The sequence below is a fragment of the Heterodontus francisci genome, chromosome 11 (assembly GCF_036365525.1).
Source record: "Heterodontus francisci isolate sHetFra1 chromosome 11, sHetFra1.hap1, whole genome shotgun sequence".
Taxonomy (NCBI): Eukaryota; Metazoa; Chordata; class Chondrichthyes; order Heterodontiformes; family Heterodontidae; genus Heterodontus; species Heterodontus francisci.
This window is the reverse complement of record NC_090381.1, coordinates 67,526,231-67,547,424: the sequence shown is the minus strand read 5'-3', so window position 1 is coordinate 67,547,424 and position 21,194 is coordinate 67,526,231. Positions and strand designations below refer to the sequence as shown.

Sequence of the window (21,194 nt, the reverse complement as noted above, 5' to 3'; positions counted from 1 at the left end):
GGAATTCTTCAGAGACAGGAGGCAATGAGAATCTGCCACCTTGCAAATTCAGGATTCCTTTTCAAGAGATGCAAGCCTCCTTTACAGAGAGAGGTAATGCTTTTCTGGGTCTTTTCTCTCTTGCTCCAAGCAGGTCAATGCAAAGATTTCAAATGCCTGCCCTTTGTCCAATTCACAGGTTTTTTAAAGGGTCCAAGGCGAAAAAAGAACCTTCCTGTGCATGATCACATGTCCAGACACAGTGTCCCGCTGGTTCAAAAGCTGCTTTGAAGAAAGGTGAAACTCCTGTGGTTTCCTTGAAACTGCTGGCCTTCCTGTCCTTGTACTAGTTCAACTTCCTTTCAAAACACCCATAAAATTCAACTCTTGTTCTGAAATTCCTTTCAAAACATTACAGGAATTCCAATTATTTTGCAGGTGTCTTTCACTGAGCAAAAATCCTTTTCTCAGTTTTTTTTTTAAAAACACTCAGAATTCTATGTTCTGAGCACAAAAAAATAAAAGCTCACTCTTCTTGAAAAATACAGGCTTCCTATGTGGGGTAGGAAGGAAGAAAAAGAAGATGGATCCATTTTCTACAGCCCCATATATCAGGGTGGATTTTAAAAATTTATTCTCCTGAAGCTGATCTCTGCACTGGGATCATAAATTGAGAATTTGTGTAGAGAGGTTAATATCAATTAATGAAGTGAGTAAGAACCAGTAGTGGCTTCTGAAGCATTCTGATCCACCATAGGAAGGTTATACTGCCCTTGGTGAGCAGGACAATACCTGAAATTATGGAATTTAGGCAAAAATGAGAAACTGTGTAAATTTAGGTTATATGCCAGGGGATGAGCAGGTTAAGCAACGATCTGATTTCGAGGTGTAATAAAAGGAATAGACAGGCTAGTTGGAGGAGAATCTCTCTAATTGTTTAGTTTCGTTTAGAGATACAGCACTGAAACAGGCCCTTCGGCCCACCGAGTCTGTGCCGACCACCAACCACCCATTTATATTAATCCTAGACTAATTCCATATTCCTACCACAACCCCACCTGTCCCTATATTTTCCGACCACCTACCTCTACCAGGGGCAATTGCTAATGGCCAATTTACCTATCAACCTGCAAGTCTTTGGCATGTGGGAGGAAACCGGAGCACCCGGAGGAAACCCACGCAGACACAGGGAGAACTTGCAAACTCCACACAGGCAGTACCCAGAATTGAACCCGGGTCGCTGGAGCTGTGAGGCTGCGGTGCTAACCACTGCGCCACTGTGCCGCCCCAATAACCCTCCATAAGCAGGAATACTGGTTTTAACTATAATTTGAGTTTAGATATGTCAGGGACATCACTTTCTTGTCAAGACTACTGGGCCATTTATGTACACAAGCACTTCTAAACAAAGTATGTCCACCATTTACAAAGAAAAATGACAACCAATCACTGAGTAATTGCACTCAGTAAATATTCGTGACTGTCAAAGTGCTGAAATAAATTTACATGTCCAGTGATGTACTTACTGCAACTGCTATAACTCAGACAGAACACCCTGGGTAACATTTATTTCTGCTGTTTTCCAAGAGGCTTCCACTGGTCTCCCTCTGGAGTTACAGCTAGAGTCTGGTGGAGCCACTACAGTGTTTTAATTCCACTATTTTTAGTGGACCTCAAGTACACATAAGTAGTAATAAGCTGTTTATTTTTCACTCTGGTCCAGCTTACTCGGTGAACTTCAAATCAATAATCCAGCTGTACTTCATTTATACGATTTGACATTTTGGTCTAGGTTGCAATGGTTTTTTTCAGCACAGTTCATCCGAAATTGGCTAAAGCAGCATGAAAGACTATTGAATTTTAAGCGTAAATTACATTCAGGGCAAATCGAGCTTCCGTGATCTTTTGCACTAGTTTAAAAAAACAGAAGTCAGAAAACTGGCCATGCCTCCAGATCAAACTCATTGCCATTGCAAGTTTCCGCTAATTCCATCTTCGAGGAGGCTCTAAAATTAAGCTTTTTGTTTTAGACACAAAGACACTAATAGGAGTGTTTTGAAAGCTTTTGATTTTTTTGAATTTACTAAGGAACTGACTGCATAGACTAATGTAACTAGAAATTGTTTGGTATAGTTTTTAAAAATCATTTTCAGTTATTTAAAATTGGGTTATTCTCAGGTGGTGGACTAGACACTGATTAAAGATGCCTTTCTTTGTAGTAAACCCATTTTCAGCTGTATTAATCAAACTGCATCAGGTTACCACTCTTAAATATATCAAGGAATTTTTTCAAGTAAACATTTAAGAAAAACATTCTAAAACACTGCCCAATTGCATTGATTCATGGCAGATTTTATATTCATTGATATGCAAATTAATCTGAGTGGAATCTTGAGGGAAAAAAGCAGTTCTTAAAAGTAGCACAATTTTGGGCAGAATTTGCACCCTGATTGGCGATTGCGCCCAAAGTGGAAACCTCACCCCATCTATATACTGCAATGAGGACCTTCCTTAACAGCCTTCTCTGTAGACTGTAAAAGATAAGCTTCTCCAGTCTTTCTACACAGCTTATCCCCTTTTCACTGGAATCAGTCTTATTACTCATGTCTGTACCCTTTCTAATGGAAGTTTATCTCTTTATGGTACGGCAATCAAATTAGAATACTTATTCCAAAATGAAGTATGATCACTGCCTTGTAACTTTAGCCTTAGCTTAACTTCTTTAGATTTATATTCATGTATTCTGGCTATATATGTTAACATTCTATTACCTTTCAAAATTACTTTACCACATTATGTGAGCATTTAAACTGATTACTGGTAATCTCAAGTTCCTTTCAAAATCTCCCTGGGTTAATTCAATTCCATTGTATGCTTACATCCCAGATTTGTTCAAATTATGTGCAATACTTAACAATCATCAGTTTCACATTTCATTTGCTTGCTGGATTGCATAACCAGCCCATATGCTTTCACAAATTGTTTGCTTCATCCAGTGTCTCTGCTGTCCTCATAATTTCCTGTAATTAGCAAATTATAATGGTTTTGACACCTTGATCATTTTGTGGAAGTGGAAAAAAATGGCAGGTTAATAACAGAAACAGTTGCAATAAAGGCACAAACAAAATAAAAAGAGAAACACTGAAATTAGAAAATTAGAGTATTTAAAAAAATACCAGAGAAACAAAACAGCAAAATAAGAGATACAGACTGGAAGAGAACAAAAGACACCAGTAAAAAGAAACAAATTTACAAATTAAAAAGAAGAAATGCACAAATGAGCAAAAAGAGAGCATAAATGGAGACACGCCTCATTGTACCAACTGGCCAAGCCCTGCTGTCATGCTATTATTTTTCACTACAACATTTACCCATCTGATCCCTGCACATAGATTACAACAAAATCAAATTTTTAGTTTTACCATACACAGCATTTTGGTCACCTGCCGAGTAGAACATACCATGTTTATAACATCTGTTGCCAGTTGCCGAAGGGAAGGTGATGCCACAGTGTTCAGGCTTCCGTTTCCCACAACAGGTTTGAATAGATTAATGTAGGCCACAGCGTTACTCTGCAGAACATGTTTCATCTCCTGAAAAATAATAATGTGCCTGCTGTATTACAACAGATAAATAAAGAATCAAACCAATTTATTTTCCAGTATTTGTTTCTGTGCATTAGTATCGGGTGAGAAAATGGGCTCATTAGCACCTGTTTTTTGAGAATGATAACTGCCTTTAGAGTTCCAAAATGATGTTCACGTAGTGCACGCACACTTGTAGGGTGAATTGCACTGGACACTATACTGGTTCAGGCATTAGTGCAGCACAGTGAACATCGACCAGAGGTATGCAAAGTGAGCAGATGATGACATCAATTAGTGCACGATGCTGATTTGACACAAATGGTGCCATTTTGGAGCTCCATGCTTGAGCCAAAACCCTCTTTTAACATTGCACAGCTGAACACGTGTCCAACAGCAGGAAGGATCCCCCCCCCCCTCCACCCCCGCCACCCCCCACCATAACTGCTGCTTAACTGGATCATCAACCACTTACAGGTTAGTTGCTGGATGATTTCTTCTGGCTGTTGCTATGATTCTACAAGTGTTTGATGCTTTCTATAATTGTTTAAAGTTGCTGAAGTCTACAGGGAGTGGTATGGGAGGTGCTGTAGAACTGTTTGCTGACTTCAAGGCTTTTCTACAAAACATACTCCCAGATATACGTACACTAGTAAGCATTGGAATACAGCATGACAGAGAGAATGAACAAAGGCTACGCAGAACAGGACAAACTAATGGTGGGGGGAAGAACGCTCTCAACTGGAGGCCATAGCCTCCCAGGGTATTCAGGGAGCAATTTTCCTACCTGAATGTCAGAAAGGAACAATGTGTGAGACCTACACATCAGTGGTCCTCACTCAAATCTGCCTCCTGCTGCAGCCACAACTACAAGCATAGAGGAGGGCAAGAACGGGCATTGCCAGTGGTTTTGAAGCTGACTGTAACGATGAACTTTTAATGCACCTGGCTCTTTTCAGCTGGAGCTGGAAATATTTGGAGCAGTTCACAGTTTACCATCCACTGTTGCATAAGGGAGGTCACTGAGGCTCTCTATTCAAAGAGGGCTAACTACATTTCATTCTCTCTTGCCAGAGACAAGTAGGTGGAGCGAACATGCAGATTCATGAGATTTGCAGGCTTCCCCATGATGCAGGCTGCCATTTACTGCACACAAATCACTTTGCAGGCGAATGCCAACTCTGTCCTATACCAGAATCAAAAGTGATTCGACTTCCTCAATATCCAGCTAGTGTGTCAACATAGGCAGCCAATCATGCAGGTCAATGCCTGGTAGCCCGGGTAGCAGTCATGATGCCTTTATTCTGCGACAGTGCGCTGTCCCAACTTCATTTGAGCCACCGTGGTAAACCAAAGGGTAGCTACTGAGTGACAAAGGTCATCCGCTGATGACATGACTGATGACTCCAGTGTGTAGCATGCGTACAATGAAAGCTATGCTGCTACACAAAACATGATGGAGCAGAACATTGGCAGGCTGGAACAACACCTGCGCTGCCTGGACTGCTCTAGAGGAGACCTGCAGTACTTAGGAGGGCATGTGTCAAAATTTGGAGTGGTCTGCTGCATGTTGCAGAAGCTCATGAAGGGTCAGCCCTTGCCCCCAGCTACAGAGTGAGCAGCTCAGGAGCAGAAGCATGAGGAGAAGGAGAAAGAGGAGGAGGAGGAGGTGGAAGAGGAAGGGAGGGCACATTCCAGGCAGCCCCTTTCTGCCCAGGCTGCACGTGAACAATTCATCTGAGTGTGATGCCAGTAACTTCAACCCCAATTCTCCATTCAGCAACAGTCTTACTCTGTCACTGACCATCACAATGTCCACTTTGCCACATGGCAAAAATAAAAGCCACCACAAAATTAACATTTTAAATTAAATTTATGAATAACATCATTCCATAATGCGTGCACAAGCCAAGTCAGAAAATCACCCTTCTGCATTCCCTTAGTGGCTGCATTCTGTGTACCTTTGCCTGTCTGAGTCTCCGATGCAGTGCTATCCCAATGGTTGCAGCGTGGCTATTTTTTAAATTATTCTTTCATGAGATGTGGGCTGGCAAGGCCAGCATTTATTGGCCATCCCTAATTGCCCTTGACAACTGAGTGGCTTGCTAGGCCATCCAAGGGGAGTGAAGAATCACCCACATTGCTGTGGGTCTGGAGTCACATGTAGGTTAGAGCGGGTTAAGGACGGTAGATTTCCTTCCCGAAAGGGCATTAGTGAACCAGGTGGGTTTTACAAAAATTGATGATAGTTTCATGGCACCATTGCTGAGACTAGCTTTCAGATTTTTCTATTAATTAATTGAATTAATTTTTTTTGGTTTTGAACCCATGTCCCCAGGCCATTAACCTGGGCCTCTGGATTACTAGTCCACTAGTCCATTACCACTAGGCCACCGTCTGGTGGAAGGCCATTAACTTTCAGTGGAGGAGATGGTAAATTACCTTGGAGGTTGACTTCGAGCAGAACTGGGCCGAAAAGGTCTGGCTATGGACTGCACCATCTCTGCATGGGTGGCAGCTGTCTGGGCTGGCTGGCTGACTGGAAACAGCAAGGGCCTTGGCGTAGTAGGAGGATGAATGTTATCTTCCCCAGAGAGGACAGCAGGCTTGAGCTCCATGGAGCCACTGTCAATCCCCTGTGACAGCGCCTCAAGAATCCTAGTACTCTGTTGGACAGATAGTTGAATTGCTATGAGACCCTGCAAGTCCCTTTCCACACTGTAATCTACAGCTATGATGGCAACAGTCTGAGCTGAATGGCAGCAAGCTAACTTTGTATGACAGCAGTCTGAACTTCCACTGCAGAACTCAGATGTTGGGTGGCTTCTGTTTGTGCTGCTATTAGACACCAAATTATGGTTGGGTCCACCAGTGTGCGAGGGGAGCTGGCCACCATTTCTATGCTAGTAGAATGGGCTCCAAGCTCTGCACAAAGCCCTGTGCCAAGTTAGTGCTGAACTCCCCCATGCTCCTCGACATTGATCACTGACTTTCTGGCGGGCTTCCCAATGCACCAAGCATTTTGTTATGTTTACCCATCAGCCTTCATCTGTAGGCTGTCCCATTCAAGTCCTCATCTGAGTCCTCGGCAGCAGAAACTGCGTATGACCTCGCCGTCTGGCGAGCTGGCATTGTGCTATCTTTCCCCCCTGCCCTGGCTGCAGGCCACTCATGCCCCGTTTCTCACCATGTGCAGTGCCAGTATCTGAGCTAGTGGCTGCATTGTGAAATCAAGTGCTTTGTCATTCTCTTCTTGGTCCTCCACTGTCTGGCCAGGTTGCATCTCTTGGGTATTGGAAAGGAAAAGGCACAAGGGTAAGATTGTGGTGAGGAGGCGGGCAGGTGGGAAGTAAGAGGTGCATGATTGCACCATCTGCAGTTGGTAAATCAGAAGAGAGTGCGGGATGAGGGGGATGTGGTATGTGAGAGAGAGCATTAGATATGAGGATATCGTCATATTCCATGGTTTCTGCCTTCTTGCTGGCCACAACTGCAGCAATGGCTATCCCAATAGTGGCCTGCAACGTCTTCTCCAGGTGCACCTGTCCTCTGGTTAAATCTTGCTGTCTCTGGTTGTGTGCTATCTTGTACTGTAAGAGAGAGGGAATTGTGTCAGTACATGTCCTGCCATCAGTTTAGCTTATGTGGCTGTCATGGTTGAATAGCTGACAGTGCATGCAACCAGTGAGTCATGGGTGTGAAGCTTGCAGCAGTGTTAATTGTGCGAGGGTTAGGTGAAACACATAAAGATTAGGTATGAGGCCTGATTGATAGAGATTGTGGGTAGATCAGTGATGGGGGTGTGGTGATTTGAGCAGTGGCTGAGGCTGCTGATGGAGTTGGTTGAATGTGACATTTGAAGGTGCATTCGTTGACACTGACCACTCATGTGAGGTCATTCAACTTCTTGCGGCGCTGCATCTAGTTCCTTGGTGCAGCTTGCTGGATTCAGGCCGGTCTGATATCAGGCAGCCTGGAGACTGCAGGACCAACAACAAGGGATGTCTGTGGGTGGGGAGATGTTGCAAATGTATGGGGTAAAAGCCAGTATGGGCAGCAGCCCAGATTATTTTTGTGAGGCCTGGTCCGGCTCTTCTTGCCATATAAAAATAATTTAAAGCTTACCTGTTCGGTAAGTTTCCTTAGGCGTCATAGGACCTCACTTGCATATTAAAAGGGCCCATTTGCCTAAAACAGGCAGGCACTTCAGCCAGCCAGTGATAGGCCCAGTAAAAGCATTAGTGGGCAGAGCCTCAATGTTAACAGGGCAGTAAGTCTACCAACCCTATTCTGAAGCCATTACTGCCCCCTTAACGCCTACTTCAGCAAGTTAAAATCAATTCCATGCAGTACTCACAGGATACTTTGGCAGGAAACTGGTTAGCACAGAGAAAGTTTCCTATAACCTGTTGACAGTTTCAGTGTTAAGATTTAATGTTATGTTCTTCCAAAATCATGAACTTGTTAATATAACCAATTTATTTAGGTACAAGTATTATTTAAGTATTTCAATTGCATTACAAAAATGTGCTGCCAACAATCTCTTGGTTGATCAAGCGAAATGACTAAACATCAATTTCCACAGAAATGTGTAAACTCTGTTACTCAGCCTGTTAGAATAAAATATTCTGATTAACAAGTCTTTTCTGAGTCACCACACAGATACTACCTTTTGACATCCGTGAAGATGGCAGGATCCCCAAGGATGCATTGCACAGCGAGCTCGTCACTGCTATCAGACCCACGGCCATCCATGCCTCGGTTTTAGACGCGTCTGCAAACGCGACATGAAGTCCTGTGACATTGACCACAAGTCGTGGGAGTCAGTTGCCAGTGATCGCCAGAGCTGACGGATAGCCATAAAGGCGGGGCTAAAGTGTAGCGAGTCGAAGAGACTTAGTAGTTGGCAGGAAAAAAGACAGAAGCACAAGGGGAGAGCCAACTATGTAACAGCCCCGACAACCAGTTTTATCCGCAGCGCCTGTGGAAGAGTCTGTCACTCTAGAATTGGCCACTCCAGACGCTGCTCCACAAACCACTGACCACCTCTTGGCGCTTACCCATTGTCTCTCGAGACAAGGAGGCCAAAGAAGAAGAAGATAATATCTCACATATACTGTACCTTTTACAGTATTTGTAACTGTCAGTGCATAGTATGATCCATAAAATTACTGTGGTGACTAATAATGATGGTGACTAATACATCATTGTTATCCAATTGTACAAATGTCACTTTTTGGTACAAAATATTCTTTGCTGCCTCTAAAATATCACACGTGCATTTTTCTGTCATTTAGCAGATCTTTAAGTCCTTTCTATATTTTCTTCATGGAGATAGTATCAAAACTTTCCTATATGCAAACTTTGGGCTAGATTCTATGTTGCCATGCCAAGTACGGTGGCGGCCATAAAAGATGGCGGCCCGCACGCACGGGTTTCACTCCGCGGAGCCGCCGCAATCTTATATGCAGCAGCTCATTAACATACCCAGGGCAGACCGCCCCCACCGATGATGTAGAGGGGGCGGGCGAGCTATCCCCGCAATGGTGTCCGCTCCATGGCATCCGCGCTGCTGCACAGGCGCCGGCGCCATTTTTAAAGGGCTTGGAGCCCTTTAAAAGTTTAAGTTATTTAAGGGACAGTGAATGTGAACGTTTTAAAAATAATTACTCCCAGCCCCTCTCCCACCCTGCCCTCCCAACAGCATTACATGTCATTCCTGCCCTTCCCCCCCAAAATACTTACCTTGAATCTATGACCTACCCCCCTGCAAAGTTCAGAACCTTTTACCTTTACCCCTTCCCATCACCCCCTAGACCAAGCAAGTAAGTTTGACTCTGCTCCCCCACAACACTGATAAACTTACCTCCTCTCCCCCCTCCCCACAGGTGTCGTGCCTCGTTTACCCGGACAGGGATCTGAAGGCACTTCAGTGCTGGCCGCCAGCATGAAGATTGTGGTGGCACATCAAGAGGCGACGGGAAATTCATTAAAATAAAAGCAAAATACTGCAGATGCTGGAAATCTGAAACAAAAAGTGCTGGAAATACTCAGCAGGTCTGGCAGCATCTGTGGAGAGAGAAGCAAAGTGAACGTTTCAGGTCTGTGACCTTTCATCAGAACTGGCAAAGAACTAGGGAAATTCATTAATGCAGGTAAGTTAATTATTTTACCTATTTAAATTGAGGTCCTGACGCCATGCGGCAGGGGTGGGGGTGGGGGAATGCCACCACCAGCAAGATCGGGACCGGCCCTGCTGACATCGAGGTCCATGGTGGGCCTCATCCGGGGTAATCCTCATGTCCTCCCTGACACGGATCCCGCGTTGAGGCCGCTATGAAATCCAGCCCTTTGTTTCACACTTCCATCTGTTTGCCTTAAATATTATTTTATCAGTGATAAATCACAATTGAACAAATAGCAAACATACTAATTGAAACTGGGCAAAGCAGGTACATAAATCTCTAACTAAACACGAAGAAGACTTGAAAATGGGCACTTAATAAGGAGTATTCAGCAAAGTCTACCAAATTTTTTCTGCAAAACTTTTGCAAAAACTTCAGAGACCTAGTACTGGAAAGAAAGTTTCTAACATAATAAATATCTGTGACTACAACTCTGAGAATTTTTATATGACCTACAGCAAGACTGCCCATTCACAGAATGTGCCAAATGTTGTTGTGAAATCCATTAATGGTAAAATACCTGTGGCGCAAGGTCAGGAAACCACTACGTGTGGATTCAAATTAAATATAAATTTATTTAATTTTGGATTAAAGCAGCAAAACAACATAAAATTAATTTTTGATCTTAAAAGGTAATTTTTCAAAGAAAAACATGGATGTGATGTGTGTACTGGGGTTAATTACTTATCGAATTTATGTTTATTGTAGTAGTCGTGCATTTATTACCATTTCAAAGATAGATATCCTCTCACTCCTCACTTGCTCATCTCACCCTCTGTCAGGAATACTACTCTGGTTTCATCTCCAGTTGTAATGTAGAGGCCTCCATTTAGGTTTCTGAGGACCCTAGTCCCCTGCATTATTTTTTGATAAGCAAATTAACATATTGCCACATTAGTCTCATCCTTTAGAACATACTATTAGATAAAATAACAAGGCAGACATATGATCCTGAGACACCTTTTTCTCTTATATTACATGCAGAAATAGGGGAAAATTTTGTTTCTTGATGCATCTACTGTAAAGAGTAAATAAAATACTGGGCTGGATTTAGTTCTCCCCAAGGTTCGTTTGGGGGGGGGGGGGGGGTGCCCTGAAGATGCCTCCAGAAGAGGGCTGCCATGCACCCTGACACTGGGAGGGCCCGGCCCAATATTGCTGGTGGCGGCGAGGCCTCGTGGCAGTCCCCCCACCCCTCGGCAACGGGACTCCAATTTGCATATTTAAATACATTAAAATTAATGAATTAATCATATTTACGTCGCTGCCTGAGTTCCCGTTCCGATCTTCGGCCCATTGGCCGGCACTCCTGTGTCTTTGGATCCCCATCCGGGGAAACAAGGCACCACACGGATTGGGTGGAGGTACGTTTCTCAGTGCAGGAGGCGGGGTAGTGGGGTCAAAGTATCAATGGTGTACAGGATGGTGGGAAGGGTTTGAGGTTAAAGTTTATGCAGTTTGTGGGGCCGGTGGGGGGGGAGGTCAGATTGTAAAGGTCGGCATTTTGGGTGGGGAAAGGGAAAATTTATAATTTTATGGTTATTGGGGAGTGGGAGGGGCAAAATAACTGTATTTAATTTTTTTAAATTTGCTTTATCTTTAAATATTTAAATCTGCCGGTAGGGCTGACAGCCCTTTAAAAATGGCATCAGTACCTGCACACAGGCAGCTGACACCATTGCCGGGGATGGACAGCCCAACCCCTCCACATGAACCGGGGGGGGAGGGGGCGCGCGGGGGTCGGCGGGCCCACTCTGGCCATTCAAATGAGCCGCCATATGGAAGATTGCGGTAGTTCCGCATCATGTGGCCGGTGCGGGCTGACCGCTGTTTTTGTTGCCCGCGCGGGCACAGAAGGTTCAGCCCACTCTTTTCCAAGCGTCAATCAAAAAGTACATCCTTCACATCTCGTCAACCTCTTTCCAAATTCTTCTAGTTATAATCCGCTCCCTTCTCCCACCTCTGTCTCATCATGAGCAACATTGTGGGGATCTGATAGGTGAAATATTGTATAGGTATTCTTTTGGGCCTCCTTATCTCGAGAGACAATGGATACGCGCCTGGAGGTGGTCAGTGGTTTGTGAAGCAGCGCCTGGAGTGGCTATAAAGGCCAATTCTGGAGTGACAGGCTCTTCCACAGGTGCTGCAGAGAAATTTGTTTGTTGGGGCTGTTGCACAGTTGGCTCTCCCCTTGCGCCTCTGTCTTTTTTCCTGCCAACTACTAAGTCTCTTCGACTCGCCACAATTTAGCCCTGTCTTTATGGCTGCCCGCCAGCTCTGGCGAATGCTGGCAACTGACTCCCACGACTTGTGATCAATGTCACACGATTTCATGTCGCGTTTGCAGACGTCTTTATAACGGAGACATGGACGGCCGGTGGGTCTGATACCAGTGGCGAGCTCGCTGTACAATGTGTCTTTGGGGATCCTGCCATCTTCCATGCGGCTCACATGGCCAAGCCATCTCAAGCGCCGCTGACTCAGTAGTGTGTATAAGCTGGGGGTGTTGGCCGCTTCAAGGACTTCTGTGTTGGAGATATAGTCCTGCCACCTGATGCCAAGTATTCTCCGAAGGCAGCGAAGATGGAATGAATTGAGACGTCGCTCTTGGCTGGCATACGTTGTCCAGGCCTCGCTGCCGTAGAGCAAGGTACTGAGGACACAGGCCTGGTACACTCGGACTTTTGTGTTCCGTGTCAGTGCGCCATTTTCCCACACTCTCTTGGCCAGTCTGGACATAGCAGTGGAAGCCTTACCCATGCGCTTGTTGATTTCTGCATCTAGAGACAGGTTACTGGTGATAGTTGAGCCTAGGTAGGTGAACTCTTGAACCACTTCCAGAGCGTGGTCGCCAATATTGATGGATGGAGCATTTCTGACATAGGTATAAACTATTAAAATCTGTATATCCTGTCACCTGTAAACTCTTTCTATGGACTTTCAAATGTTAGTTGTGTCCACAACTCTTGCCACATATATTAATCCCTGTGTTGCCCATTGGTGGTGATTTATAAGGGCATTATAACTGTACATATGCATAAACATCCTGTTCATCACACGCTGCCTAATGTAAACTTCTGTGTCACATGGCATGAAAATTAAGTAAAATGGTTGGACCTATTTAGGAATGCAGTTGTCTCTTCCCTACCAGTATTGTCAACAGAGTTTTTCTTAAAGACAAGAAAACCAGAATAGCTGGTCTACATTGTGGTCGGAAACTTCAAAACTATAATAAATATTTTCAGAACTTTTTTTTAATATAAACACTGTGAAATTACTTGGCACACAATGTACTCTCCTAAATTTCCTTCCCCTTTAAACTGTGCAAAGCAAAGTAGAAGAAAAGCAAATACACGATCATAGACTACTTTTCTACTTATAGTGTTCCTAAAATAATAAACTACTGTAAAATTTATATAGTATTCTATTTTCAAGCAGAAATACTACTGAAGCCCTTAAGGAATTAAACCCACTCTAGTCTAAAAAGCCAACTCTGTCAAATTGAGTTTAGGCCTCTAAGCTATGAGATTCTGGCAGGTTAGCTATTAAAACCTTTGCAAGAGCAATTCTTCCCGGGTGCCTGTGACAGGATGGCACAGAAGTTAAGTCAGGCCAGATAATGAAAATCAGTAGCAATTGAAGGCTTGTAAGATTGGTAATGGAACTGCAGGCAAAAAGATATTGCTAGTATTTTGAGCTGGATCAGCCTTAGACTGACTGTTAACAGAGACTTAGTGAGAAATATCTGAAATTATTTTTCTGTAGAATTCAATGAAGTCCTTGAGCTCATCTCTTCATAGGTTGCTTTAAGGTAGAAATTTCCTCCAACTAAATATTGGTAAGCCATTTTCTTCAGTGCCCACCACAAACTCCATTCCCTCGCCACAAACTCCATTCCCTAGCCACCAACTCCACCCTGTCTGAGGCTGGACCAGACTGTTTGCAACCATGCTGTCATATTTGACCCAAAGATGAGCTTCCAACCACATATTCACATCACCACCATGATCGCCTACCTCCACCTCCGAAACATCGCCTGACTCTGCCACACCTCAGCTCATCTACTACTGAAACCCTCGTTCATCCCTTTCTTACCTCTAGACTTGACTTTTCCAACACACTCATGGCCAGCCTCCCACATTCTACCCTTCATAAACTCAAAGTCGTATAAAACTCTGCTGCCTGTGTCCTAATTCACATCGAGTTTGGTTCACCCATCACCCCTGTGCCCGTTGACCTTCATTGGCTCCCGGTCAAACAATGCCTTGATTTTTAAGATTCTCATCCTTGTTTTCAAATCACCCCGTGGCCTCATGCCTCTCTATCACTGTAATCTCCTCGAGCCCAACAACCCTCCAAGACATCTGTGCTCATCTAATTCTTGCCTCATGAGCCTCTCCAATTTTAATCGCTCCACAATTGGAAGCTGTGCCTACAGCTGCCTAGACCCTAAGTTCTGGAATTCCCTCCATAAGCCTCTCTGCCTTTCTACCTTTCTTTCTTCCTTTAAGATGGTCCTTAAAATCTACCCCTTTGACCAAACTTTTGGTCATCTGCCTAATATCTCTTTATGTGGCTTGTTGTTATATTTTGTTTGATAATGCTCCTGTGAAATGCCTTGGGCCGTTGTAGCCGGATGGCTGACAGCTAAGCATCTGCAGAGCATGAAGGGAAAAATAGCCAGCCTTACACAAGGACAAGGACTGTGAAACAGCTGCAGTTGCAGTTCAATGAACCCAGCCTGCTGAACAGGCAATGTGTGATAAGATGAGACTGTGAGCGGTTGCGAAGGTTGCTAGACAAGGATGGATAAGAAGGACAAGGCCAGCAGATGTATTTTGTTTTGCTTTGCAACTGACACTGACTCCAAGTCATGGGTGTACGTAACTAAGAACATTCTCAAGGCTGGGAACAACTGGATAAAGAGGGGAGGCTAGGAGCCTCCAAAGAAAGAAGACCTGCAGGACCTTTGGGAAAGGGAACCCTGAGTTCGGGATTCACTGAAGAGAACCCATCAGAGGGAGGCCGATCACTTTGCCTCGCAACGGGTAGTATTTAAGTCCAAGCCGTGAGTCTTATGATTTATTGCAACAAGTAGATTAACAAGCTATCAATAAAAGTGTTTATACGAAGTATCGCGTGCAGGTGTCTTTTGTCCGCCATGTCAGTTGACACCCTAGTTTGAGGGTCAACACCGTTTTATGTTCAAAATGCTACACAAATACAAGTTGTCAGTGTTGTTGTTGTAGTGTTTGTGGACATACCTGAGCTTGACTAATCTAAATCTGAACTCACAGGTACGTAATACAGAAAAGGCTGCAACATTTTGGAAGCTGTCAACTGTATTCTGATGCCCATCAATATCCCTTTGATGACTGTTGTTATTATTTTAAAAACAATTCCTGTAAAAATATAAAATTCTGAAGAGGTTAACTCACTGTTCATGCAGATATACAGAGGGTATTTTGCTAATCATGGAAATGCTGGCAACATTGGAATGGATGAGTGGTTAATTAGTGAAATAAATATCGTGGGCTGGATTTTACCTTAGGTGGATGGGAATTCGCCACCGATGTAAAAGTCGGTGGTGAACGTGCTTCTGCCTAGCCCGGGGATCCGTCCCGCATTTTACAGGTCCCCGGACTTTAACTGTCCCGAGGTGGGACTTCCTCCCCAATCAGCAGGCCGCAGCTCTTAGTCCCAGAAGCGCCACCAGGAGCGGTGGCCACTGCTAGGACTACAGCCCAGCTGAACAGATGGAGCCAGCAGACGAGGTAAGTTGGGCATGCCTCACCAGGGAGATTGGTCCTTCCCTGGTGAGAATGGAGTGGTCCTTTGGGGGGAGAGGGGGAGTCTTGGGTCCTGGGGGTCAGTTGGGAGGCGGGGGTCAGCCCTCAATCGGGCACCCTATGCCCAACTGCCATGGCCAACCCCCCCCCCCCCACCGGCACATGGAAAGGCTGGCAGCTATCGCTGGGCGGCCTTTCACGTCCCCAGCATGCCCGCTTGCCACGGTAAAATACCCATGGAGGTGAGAGAGTGGCCACTCAAGGGCCTTGATTGGCCTTGGGCGAGCTGTTACCCCCCCCCCGCCCGACTGCTGTAAAGTTGACCGGAGGCGGGGACGGGGCAGGTAGGCCTCCCGGAGTCTCCCACTCAATTTTACGCCACCCCCACACCACCATCCGACTTGCTGGGGCGGCGAAAAATTCAGCCCTGTATCTATCAACAATATATTTTAATCCAGCGTCCAATAAAATCCTTTCACTAATATTCTGCTCAGTGGTAAAGCGAGATTGACAATTTATTGCTGAATTATTGCCGATTTTGTACTGTGAGCTTGTGCCCAATATGGATAAGGATCACTAAAGCAGTTTTCTTTTTTGCTGATTTAAAAACCCAGATTTGCAAATTGTATTTCACTATTAAAAATAGAAGTAAATGAAGGCACTCCAATAAATGTGGGCAAAAAGTGTGGTGGAAGCAGATTCAATAATAACTTTCAAAAGGGAATTGGATAAATATTTGAAGGGGAAAAATTTGTAAGGCTGCGAGAGAAGAGCAGTGGAGTGGGATAGCTCTTTCAGAAGCAGCACAGGCACGATGGATCTGATGGCCTCCTTCTGTGCTGTATCATTCCATAATTCTATCAGAGGAAATAACATTTATTTAAGTGGAATTAAAGTTAACATTGCAGCACTGCCATATGACAAAGGTAATGATTCACCTGCGACAAGCATCAAGTATGAAGTAATGATTTAAGACAAGGTAGTGCAACAGATACAAGGCTAGATTTTCAATTCTACTTTTAAAAAACTTTAAACTCTAATGAGAACAAGAATAGAAGTCTTTACATGGGAACATTTTTGATATTATTTTAAAAATGTTCTTTATTTTCAGCCCATCATCTTCTTAACTTTACATGAGAAAGTGCCAAAGGATGGGATTGATTTCTCCTTGTTACAACTAAAGGAAGTCTTTGTAGTGTTAACAGAACAGTTAGATTTATTAAGCACTGAAGTAATGTTGAAATCATGTTTCCACACTAGTTAGTCTCTACTCCTGACCCCACTGTAATCCCCTATCCAGGCTTCCCTTTTATTGATATCTAATCTGATCGACTATTAGTATTGTGGAGCTGCTTACCAGAAAATACAACTGTGTTTTCTATAAGTGGTTCAACTCATTGGCAACTACACAGACTATTCTTTTTTTTACTAAACTCACCTCAAGACTTCAAACTTCCAAATTGTGGACACTCCCACTTGTGAGTAGGTGTGATCTGCATGGAGTGGGGAGTTCAACACCCATGTATTGTTATGACTGAGGCAGGAGGAGTGCACTGTCTTTTCTAGTTCCACTTCTCCACAGGTCACAACATATATTTAAATGTTTACCCAGTGACCGATGCGATCAATCATATACTCTACTCTTTATCCCAGAATAAACTACACCAACCAGGTTTCTTTAATAAACAACAAAATTCTAAGTTTGTTATAAAACAAAACTTATTCAGTAATGAAGCAAAGCATTAACACCCAGATTGAAAAATGAACATTCCCTTTTGCAAATCCCCCAGACACAAACTCACACACACACTGAAAATATACAGAAATTCTCCCTGCAGAGGTCTGTTACAATAAAAAGACAAAAAAAAAATACTTAGGCCAAATACTAGCTAATTCTTGAAGAAAAAATAGAAGATATGGAAAGATGTCACTTGTCCTTTTTGGTTTGGCATCCGGGTATACAGTGATGGGTCACTGGCATCTTTTGTTTAGTTTAGTTTAGAGATACAGCACTGAAACAGGCCCTTCGGCCCACCGAGTCTGTGCCGACCATCAACCACCCATTTATACTAATCCTACTAGAAACAGAAACATTTCATTCTGGAGATGTTCAGAAATCGTCTGGTAGGCTTTCCAGGAGAAATGTGGCATCAGGGGTTTCAGCCAGCACACACTTGAATCACAAAGACAGGAGGAAAGAGGAGCTGACACACTGGACTTCTCAGGTTCTCTTAGAAAGGTGCAGGCAAAATGAGCTGGGGGTTTCTTTTTTCTTGGCAGGTAAAACACCAACTGTCTTCAAAACAGTTCACACCCTAACTGAACTGAATACAATTCAACCCCCCAAACAGAAAGTCAATCTCCTGACCTCCAAAAACCTTGACATGTGCCTTCTCTATAAACATCTCCTCTTAGTCCAAGGTTCCTGTTGTTTATCTTAAAGCAGGTGATCTCCAGTAGAGGTTGTTTTTAGCGCTCCTTGATTCTTCCAGTAAGTGTTTTCAGTCAAGTGTCCTTTCAATGACTCCAGTAAAAAAAACACAGTCCTGCATTTCTTCAGGCTTCCAAATAAATCCATTTCCACAATTTAAGAATGAGTCCTTAAAAACATATTTTGTTTTTTTTAAAAAAGCACTCTCATAACAGTATGCACTGCCTTCTTTCATAAGTGTCATGCCCAGTACAGGTATGTCCTATTCATAACTTTAAACATGGACTATATTCAACATAGTATCTTCTGGAACTGAATTTTCCTTTTGTTTTAAATGAATCACAATGACCATTAAAAGTGGACATGGGTTGCAAAGATGGCCACCGAAGGTCAACTGACCTGTGGCCTGTGTATTCAAAAACTGACTCACAGTCTCAAAAGGACAAAAGGTTACGTTCTAGACTAAGAGGTGTCAACAATGCCCATCTTGAAACCATCAGAGACATTCCTGAATTGAATAGGTTTCTCCTGAAACAAAGAAGAGGATTGTCTTAACCCTCTTAGGGATGAATGTCTTATAAAAATAAACCAGGTTGGGGGCGAATCAGCCTAGACCCCCACCATATTTGGAAAAGGAACTGTGAGAAGTCACATGGTGGGGCAGTCATGTTGGTCTCCTTTTAAAAATCTTTTAAAATACAGACTGCAAGAAAAAGCAACAAGCAGACAAGGCAGTAACAGCATGCCGTAAAAGAACTGGAAGCTGTAACATCTTAAAGTCTCCGAACCTGTTCCTTTTCAAGTCCACCAGGACAGAAAACCAACCTCCTTGTAATGAGACTACAAGCAACTAACTTTATGACCTGCTGAAAATCCACCTCTTCAAGAGAATCCTGCAACAACTTTGAAATATAACTCCAGCTATTGAATCCACCTAACTACACTTCAGGAGTGAAAATGCCTACTTCACCAAGCCCACAACACATGCCTTTTCCCTAAGCCGAGCCAAATCATGTGACTTATGAACTATTCCTTTGCTTGTAATTTGTAAAAGTGCACTATCCTTTCTAATGACTTTCTTTCTCGAGAGAGAGAGAGAGAGAGAGTGTGTGTGTGAGTGGTGAGTGAGTGACATAGCGTCAGACGTTCAGGGTGAATGTGTGAATAAAATTAATTCTCTGTATTTAAACCCATGAAAAGCATTCTGCTGGTTATTCAGTCGGCCATACACTCAGGGGTTAAGAAACACACACATCTTCCTATTCAAAAACACACTGATTATGGGTGGTAAAGGGAAAAGAACTGGGATTTCAGTTCTCTCTCAATTCTGTCCGTAACAATAAGTAAAATCATGAAACAACAATTGTTTACCATGCAGTCTTTCACTGAACATACTGTACGAGCAGTGACACAGGCAGTGATGACCTCAACAATTTGGGCAATTGGTTCGAACATCTTTTGTCAATGCTCCCAATGCTACTATGAAAGTTGTGAGGTCCAAAATCCAAGAATACAATCATGGCTGGGTTCAACTTGATTAAAAGGACCATTACAGGCAACTATGATAAAGGGATTCTAAGATCTCAAATGCCTACTGCTGTATATTAACAAAAATTGGTTGTCATCAAAAAGGGAAACTCCCCAGGAAACAGATTTATAATGTGTTTGCAGTAATTTCCATGCTTCCATTCACTCCTCAGCTGTACATAAACAGGACATTTTCAATCGTGGCACTGCAAAACCCCACATTCAAACTGCAGGAAGCACCACCTTCTTTCAAAGTCCAGTTATTGCCAACACGCTCTGCAACAGCTTCCCTGCACAGCAGCATTAAGCCAAAAAATGGCTTTCACTACTTTACGCTGTTAGCTTGTTAAGAAGCGATCCTCTTTTGTAAGGCTTTAAATCTTGAAGATGCTTCTTCTCACAGATTAATGAATCTCACTGAATGGACAAGCAGGGGCTGAGACCCCATTTCTCAATCAAATTCAAAAAAGAGTTCATCATGGCATGTCAGTCTATGATCACAGTCCAGTCACAATAACGTGGGATGGCCACAGGCCCAGGCTGTGGAGAGTTGTTATACTCTTCTGAGCCAGCAAGAATAAATTCTAATTGAAGCTGTTGAGGTAATTGTACTATTGACAAGGATATTGAGTTTTAAAAATCGAAAGAAAGCTATTTTTGTAGAGGTTATATGACAAAAAGGACGTGCATCACTTGGAATCTGCAAAGGGTATTGAATGGTCTAAGGGTTGAACTCCAATCAGGCAGAACCCATTTTGTAGGAAACTGACTACTGGACAGGTTATGAGCTTAATTATTCCCTTCAAAAACTGAAGACAGTTTAAACTTGTCTCAGCAGTGGTACACTTTAAAACAAATTCCGAACTTTAACAAGGAACATCAGTGTAGGTATAAAAATTTACTTATGAATTATTTGCTTGAGAACATGAGAAAGCATGACAGCATGGAAGAGCCATTTGGGCACCATGCCCACTTCTTCCACATGTTGTGCACAAGCTACACATCATTGCACCCATTTAATCTCGAGAAAAGGTTCTGCACAAATATTCTGAGAAAATCAAATCAAACTCTAGAATGTCCATCAATGCGTGCTGTTGAACTCTGATTTGTTGTCCTCCACAAACAAGATTCTCATCTATCCCAGCAACAAACAAAATTATTCTGTCACATAGAGGGGGAAACATTGGATAAGGCTTGAATACTGGCATGGGGATTGCTATGTCGGATTAGCCCGCACCCATTCATTGCGATATCAGCAGCACACAAACTTTGAGCTGCCTTCTAATTTAAATAATAGTTTTGTGCAGCTAAGTGCTGAACACACTGTTGAGTAGCTGCATACTGCAGTAAGGGGCCCAAGTTTGTGCGAGGCAAGCACCACTTAAAGACAGCCTGGTCTACTTCAAGGCACCGCTGTCGGATGAGCGGATCACGGACAGCCAGGATGGAAAGGGGCTGTGTTATTTATTTTATTTATTTAGAGATACAGCACTGAAACAGGCCCTTCAGCCCACCGAGTCTGTGCCGACCAACAACCACCCATTTATACTAACCCTGCAACAATCCCATATTCCCTACCACCAACCTACACTAAGGGCAATTTATAATGGCCAATTTACCTATTAACCTGCAAGTCTTTGGCAGTGGAAGGAAACCGGAGCACCCGGAGGAAACCCACGCGGTCACAGGGAGAACTTGC

At 43.5% G+C, this 21,194-nt stretch overlaps 1 protein-coding gene across 5 annotated transcripts in view; it reads right to left on the bottom strand.

Moving 5' to 3' along the window:
* Positions 1–21,194, bottom strand: part of LOC137375294 (inactive N-acetylated-alpha-linked acidic dipeptidase-like protein 2) — a 1,073,632-nt gene that overhangs the window by 258,828 nt on the left and 793,610 nt on the right. For 4 of the 5 annotated variants that reach the window (XM_068042232.1, XM_068042233.1, XM_068042234.1 and 1 more), the window contains one exon: positions 3,441–3,572. The exons of the other annotated variant lie outside the window; for it this stretch is intronic. In XM_068042232.1, the coding sequence (XP_067898333.1) occupies positions 3,441–3,572 (132 nt within the window). The remainder of the gene's footprint in view (positions 1–3,440; positions 3,573–21,194) is intronic. 5 annotated transcript variants of the gene reach the window in all.